The sequence below is a fragment of the Panthera pardus genome, unplaced genomic scaffold (genome assembly GCF_024362965.1).
Source record: "Panthera pardus isolate Hobbes unplaced genomic scaffold, ASM2436296v1 HiC_scaffold_11, whole genome shotgun sequence".
In the NCBI taxonomy this organism is placed as follows: domain Eukaryota; kingdom Metazoa; phylum Chordata; class Mammalia; order Carnivora; family Felidae; genus Panthera; species Panthera pardus.
The window spans coordinates 106,056,603-106,063,210 of NW_026526666.1; the positions used below are offsets into that span (position 1 = coordinate 106,056,603).

General features: G+C 68.5%; 1 protein-coding gene across 1 annotated transcript; it reads left to right on the forward strand.

Moving 5' to 3' along the window:
* The first annotated feature begins 59 nt into the window (after window positions 1-59).
* TMEM240 (transmembrane protein 240) lies at window positions 60-6,608 on the forward strand. The gene is made up of 4 exons (XM_053899112.1): window positions 60-342; window positions 702-808; window positions 5,080-5,288; window positions 5,825-6,608. The coding sequence occupies exons 1-4, from the start codon at window positions 286-288 to the stop codon at window positions 5,971-5,973; spliced, it is 522 nt and encodes a 173-aa protein (XP_053755087.1). The 5' UTR covers window positions 60-285; the 3' UTR covers window positions 5,974-6,608.

Below are 6,608 nucleotides of genomic sequence, written 5' to 3' on the forward strand. Positions count from 1 at the left end.
GGGCGCGGAGGGCGGGCAGGCAGCGGAGGCCGGAGCGGCGCCGAGCGCGCGGAGGGAGGAGGCCGAGGGCGGAGCGGAGCGCGCGGGCGCGGCGAGCGCGGCGGCCGGGCGGCCGAGCGACCCCGGGAGCGGCCGCGTCCCCTGCCCGCCCCGCCCCGCGCCTCCTCCCCGGCGGGTGCGCGGCGGGCTGACCTCTGCGGAGGCGGCGGGGGCCCAGCATCGGGCCGGGGCCGGGGGGGCGCCGGGGCCGGGGGGCGGCGCTCCGGCCCGGCCCGGCCCCGCCCGATGTCCATGAGCGCGAACACCATGATCTTCATGATTCTGGGGGCGTCGATCGTGATGGTGAGCGGAGGGGCTTCCCGTGCGCCCGCGCCCGCCTCCCGCGCCCGCGCGCCGCCTCCCCCACCTCCCGCGCCTTGTTTACCGGCCCGCGCGGCCTGCGCTCCCCTCCCGGGCTGCCCCGCGCTCCCCATCCCCGGCCTGCGCTCCCCATCCCGGGCTGCGCCGAGCTCCCCCTTCCCGGCCTGCGCTCCCCATCCCGACTGCCCTGAGCTCCCCGATTCTGGGGCTACCCCGGGCACCCCTACCCCTGGCCTGCGCTCCCCCACCCTCAGCGCGCCGCACCCCTGTCCCCCAACCCCCGCCCCGGGGCCCCGGCCAGGCCCCGCTCCTCGGCGCTGACCGGTCATGGGCTCTTCCAGGCCATCGCGTGCTTGATGGACATGAACGCACTGCTGGACCGATTCCACAACTACATCCTCCCGCACCTGCGGGGCGAGGACCGCGTCTGCCACTGCAACTGTGGCCGGTGAGTCCGCGCCCGGTTGGGCACACGCGTGATCACACATGTGCGGCGGCGGCGGCGGCGGCGGCGGCAGGGCCCACTGGGGCGCAGGCGAGCCCCAAGCGGGCCTGGCCGCAGGACTGCGCTAGGCCCGCGGGGGGAAGGACTAACCAGCCTCCGCTGGGCACCTGGGGATTGGCCAATCGCTTTCCAGCAGGGGGAGCATGCCCGGGTAGTCAGGACCCCCTCCCAAAATGCCTTTAGAGAAAGGGCCCGTGCCAGGGCGATGAGCGGAATGGGCCCTGGGCCTCCGGGTCCAGGGCCTGGAAGCCAGGAGGGCGACAGTCCAGTCCTGTGTGTCAGGAAGGATCCTGCGCACGGCCGTGCCCACAGAGTACACCATCCTCCCCGGGCCCTGCACTAATGTTCGTGAACTTTCCTGCGAGCCAGGTACGGGGAAGTGCAGAAGGTCAAGGTGGGCAGACCATCTGGTCCCACCCTCTCCTTAAACAGAGGAGGGACTGGGGGAGAGCTGGGTGTGGCTTGCTCAAGGTCATTCAGAGAGGGATGGGAGAGCCCAGGCCCCCACATCCACCGTGTGAACGCCCCCATTCTGTGCACATGTAGTAATGGAGTCTTCCTGGCCATGCATGTTTGTACGTCCATGTACAAAATAAACATCTTCTCATGAGACGCGCATATGTGTACTGTCTGTGCATATACATGTGCGTACACATAGCACACGTACACATTCGCATGCACGCCATCCCCACAGGAAGCCCTCTTGCCGGGGCCAAAAAAAGCAGAAAGATGCTTGGGTGGGTAGAGACTCGCCCAAGGTCACACAGCTAGTAAGGGACGAGGGGCGTGGGCCCAGACGCTGTGTTCCTCACCCTTGTCCTGTACTTCTGCTCCACGGACATGTGTGCGCACACAGTGGGTGTGGGGGGTTGTGTAAGAGAGGATAGTTTCGTGCCTCACTATGCATGCCACGTGCCCGTGGGTGCAGACCGGTGTGTGGAAAGCAGAACACAGACGTCCAGGAAGGTAGAGAGGGGCGTGTAAATGACCCTCACGGGTGCTGGCCAAGATGTCAGAAGCGTTTGCTGGGCGGGTGGCTGCTCTTTCCCAGAGATCCCTGTGTTCCTTCCGGGTGCACGCGGCCCCAGGCTAAGGAAAGGCACAAGGTCAGCCCCGCCACCTCCTAAGACAGCCACGGCCACGAGTGGGTATAAACCGGGGCGGTCTCGAGACCCTCCCGGTGGCTGGCAGTGGGCGCCCCGTGAGGCCCGGGCTCCGAGCTCCATAAACGTCAGGAATGCACATTTTACGTGTGTGTGGGCCATCGTGTTATGACCAGCGTGTAAGTGCCTGTGACCTCCCGCCGAGGGCCCGTCTGGGCAGACGGGCTTTGCTTTCCGAGCGTATCTGCCCAGGGTGTGTGCGCGCGTCACCCGTAGCGTCCGGACTCAGGTAAAGCGAGTGCCCACGGAGGTGCGGCGGGAGCTCCTGGTCCCGTGTGTGCAGGTCAGCGTGTCCGTGGGTGCAGAAGACACGGAGAGTCACACCCGCCGCAGTTTCCGGGTGCGCATGTCCACGTGTGTGCTGTGTACACATCACCTCATACGGGATATGTAAATTCAGTGTGCGGCGTGGCACGTGTGGACGCCATGTATGTGGACGCGCGGCAAAGCGGGTGCTCCGTGTGGGCGCAGCAAACGTGTCTGCAGAGAACAGTTTTGCACGCGAGGGATCCGTGTGTAAACCGCGCACACGAGCCGCCACGGCGGACTCCCCGTGTGCAGTGAGCAGGCCGCACACCCACAGAGGATGGCTGTGTGCAAAACTGAGTGCATGCGCACGTCCATGTGATACGCACCGTGCTCGTGCCCGGGCAAGCATGCACACGCACAGCGGAGCTCGTGGCCTGAACCCCCGTATACACGCCACGTCCTGTGCATGTGGCCGGCGTGTATACACAACATGCATCAGACCGCAGGCAGACACAGGCAGCATGCGTGGCCCAGACAAGACCCATGTGTGTACACATCGTGAAAACGCGCGGGCACACGGGAGACCCGAGCCCCTGTCCCCAGGGGCCTGACTTGGAGGAAGGAGGAGGGTAAGGGGCAGGGAGGAACCGCAGAGGCCAGGCCAGGGCCGGGGGCACGGGTTGTGACCTCCGACCCCCTGGAGGTCCCGAACCACCAGGGCTGGTTGGGGCCCTGGCCTCACCCTGCCCCAGGGCACCGGGGGCGTCTCTGGCTTCCGTGGCAGCTTGGTCTTCAAGCTCCCCGCCTTGGCCGGCTGCGTGTCCAGGGGCACGAGGCAGCATGCTGAGGAAGGCCCCGCCGGGGGTCTTCTGGGGTCTACCCAGAAGGCTGGGTAGAGCAGAAGGCGACCGTGCCGCTCCCTGTTAACAGCCCCGGTGCAGCCTGCCCGGCCCGGTGCGTCCCAAGTGACGGGCACCTCGAAAGGGTCATGAGTCTGCTCCTGGGCAGCCGGCAGCGGCTGCACATTCCGGGTGGTGATTAACAGTCTTCCGCCGCTTATTGGTGACTCATGGTGGCTCCTGACAAACTGTCAACAGAGGAGCAGGGCCGTCCTTGCCAACTGACTCCGGGCTGGTGGCCCCTGCTGCTCCGTGGGGCTGTGGCCGAGGTGGGACCACTCGGGACATGCGGAGCGGGATGGCCTCCGGGAGTTCCCAGGAGGAGCAGGAAGGGGTGTGAGCAGAGGCCTGCCCGCTGCCATCCCTGCTGGGCTGCTGCCGGGAGGAGGGCACTGTGTGGCCGCCGCTGGTGCAGGGACATCAGCAGGGAAGGAGCAGCAGGGACCTGTGATCAGGGAAGAGCGGTGCGGTTTCTGGTTTCGAGACCGTCCCTCTGGGGGGCAGCGAATGTGGCCAGTCGAGGGGTTGGGGTGGGGAACAGGGACCTGTGTTGGCTGAACACCGGGCGGAGGTGCCAGTAACTGAGGGGAGGATGGGGAGGGGTTTGGGGAGGGAGGAGCTATTTTTAGGTGTGAGTTTGAGGTGTCTGTAGATCCCACGTGGAGACGCCACACAGGCAGCTAGAGCTCAGAACAGACGTGGGGGGCAGCGGGGACTTCAGGGGGGTGGGGCTGGAGAGTTGGAGACCAGCAGAGGGGCTCGAGGAGGAGGGCCACCGGGAGAGGTGGCCTCCTGGGCAGAAGGGCCCCAGAGTGGTCCCTGCACTGCCAGGCAAGAGAGAGGGCTGCAGCCGGTGAGGATGACAGGGGCCAAGGGTGGGCCCCACGGTCCCTCTCCTGGGCTCTCCTGCAGGCCGAAGCAGAGGTGGGAGTGGGGACGGGCCTGGGTCGTCCTGGGTGCTTATCTCCAGGATAGAGCTGCCTGACCCAGGACCTCGGGAGCCCCGAGGGCTTCTTGGAGGAGGAGGGAATCCAGACAGGCCCGAGGCTGGAGAGAGCCTTGTGGGGAGAGTTCAGAGTTCCGCAGAGGTAAGCAGGGCTACAGTTCAGAGGGCTCAGCGGCCCGGGGCCTGGCCAGTTGAGGGAAGGGGGGCTGAGAAACACCGCACAGACCTTGGTGGACGATGGAACACGTGGGAGGGAGCCCCGGAGAGCTGGAACATCCCAGGAGCAGCCGAGCAGGGCATAGACGTGCGGCTCCGAGGGGACACCGGCAGGAGAGCTCCCCCAGGAAAGGGGGTGGGAGACGGACACCCGGCAGAGCCCCGGGAGCCTCCCCTCCGGCACAGAGAACTGAGGAAAGGGAGGTGCCCGCAAAGGGTGGAGAAGGAAGACCAGAGGCCCAGAGCAGGGCTGACCCACTAGGCTCTCCGCAGAGAAGGGAATGAAAGGACATAGCCAGTGGGAGGGGAGGACAAAAGAATGGACCCCTAGGAACCAGCAGGCCCCCGCATCCGGCAAGTGGGCTGTGACCCTGCCACCAGATGGGGACACCGTGACCGGGGCCTTCGCACTGGAACAGCTTGTTCACCTGCGCTGTGTTCCCGCGACCCCCGCAGGGTTGCCTCTGAGCCCCGGGGCAGGAGGAAGGAGGGTGATACGAGGGGCAGGCACATCCCTGGCCAGGCGCGGGGCTTCACTCTGACCCCTGGCCTCGCACACTTCCACCCGCTGGGCAACCTCCGGCCGGGTGACTGGGCCCTGGGCGAGTCCGCTGGCCCCCTCCTGACCTCAGCTCCGCACAAGGGCTGCTTCTAAGACCAGCGGGGCGAATGGGTGCCGCTTACCGCCGGGGTCGCTGCCCGCCCCGCGGGAGAGGTGCCAGCCCGCCCTGCCGCCCCCAGGCACCACATCCACTACGTAATCCCTTACGACGGGGACCAGTCGGTGGTGGACGCCTCCGAGAACTACTTCGTGACAGACAACGTCACCAAGCAGGAGATCGACCTCATGCTGGGGCTGCTGCTCGGCTTCTGCATCAGCTGGTTCCTGGTGTGGATGGACGGCGTCCTGCACTGCGCCGTGCGCGCCTGGAGGGCCGGCCGGCGCTACGGTGAGTGAGGGCGGCCCCACCCCCCCGCGACCCCGCCTCCACCCCAACGGCCACGAGACCACGCCCACTCCGCCCTCTCCGGCTCCGCCCGACGGCGCCCCGCCCCCGACAGACCACGCCCACCGAGCCCTCCCTGGCCTCGCCCCGGCCAAGACCCCGCCCCCATCTTCTCCCTCGCCCGGCCACGCCCCCGCCCACCGTCCGGCCACGCCCCCACAGGGCACCGCCCTGCCTCAGCCGCGCCCCGCCCAGGTCATATCCCCAGCCCGGTCACGTCCTCACAAAGACCCCGCCCTCTCTCAGCCGCGCCCCGCCCAGGTCATACCCCAGGCCGGCCACGCCCCTCAGGAGACCCCGCCCGCGCCCCGCCCCGGCCCCGCCCCCGAAAGGGCCCCGCCCACTCACCCTCTGCGTCTATGCCTGGCTCCGCCCCGGGCCGCCGATGCTTTTCCTCGGCCGCGCTCCCAACCCGCCGCGCCTCTCCCGGGTCCGGGCCTCCGACCCGACCGCGTTCTGACACCGCCCCTGCCCCGCAGACGGCTCGTGGACCTGGCTGCCCAAGTTGTGCAGTCTGCGGGAGCTGGGCCGGCGGCCGCACAGGCCCTTCGAGGAGGCGGCCGGCAACATGGTGCACGTGAAGCAGAAACTCTACCACAACGGCCACCCGAGCCCGCGGCACCTCTGAGCCGCGCGCAGGACTCGCGGGGCCTTCGGCCAACGCGCCCACGCACACGGGACTGGACGGCCGCCCCGGGCCAGGGCGCCCGCCGGGCGTGTCCAGCGGAAGGTGCTGTCTCCTCTTCTTTTTATAAAAGGGGGTCGGGGCGGGGCAGGCTGCCGGCCTGGGGACAGAACCCCGGCCGTCCGGCCGCATAGGGCGCGGGGGCCGGGACGGCGGGCCCCGAGCGGGGGCGCGCGCACCTGTACGGGCGGCCGGGACCACCTGCTCGCCCCCGCGCACTGCAGTCTCGCTTGCGCCTGGGCTGGGACCACGTCTGTTACTTAAACCCGGCTGCTCCTCGGGGCCAGTTCCGGCAGAGGGAAGCGAAGCCGGGAGAGGGTCTTGACAGGGAAGGGGGCCGGCCCCCGGCCGCGCCCACGTCTGCACACGGGAGCATGTGCATGGGGCGTGTGCGTCCGCGGGCCGCACTGGGGGTGGGGGGCGGGAGACAGGGGTCTGGGGGAGGCCCCGGCCTAGCAGCAATAAGGCCCCTGAGCCCCACTGCGGCAAGTGCGGCCACCCTGCCCAGGGCATCCCCGGTCGGGCGCCTCACTGTGACCCCTACCCCTGCTGGTCAGTAAATTCTCCAGAAAGCTCCA

What these genes read in the sequence shown, in the direction of transcription:
- TMEM240 (XM_053899112.1), top strand. Translation starts at nt 286, where the DNA reads ATGTCCATGAGCGCGAACACCATGATCTTCATGATTCTGGGGGCGTCG. An exon ending in TGGGGGCGTCGATCGTGATG is followed by an intron (nt 343 to 701) that starts GTGAGCGGAGGG and finishes GGGCTCTTCCAG; the next exon opens with GCCATCGCGTGCTTGATGGA. An exon ending in GAGGGCCGGCCGGCGCTACG is followed by an intron (nt 5,289 to 5,824) that starts GTGAGTGAGGGC and finishes CCTGCCCCGCAG; the next exon opens with ACGGCTCGTGGACCTGGCTG.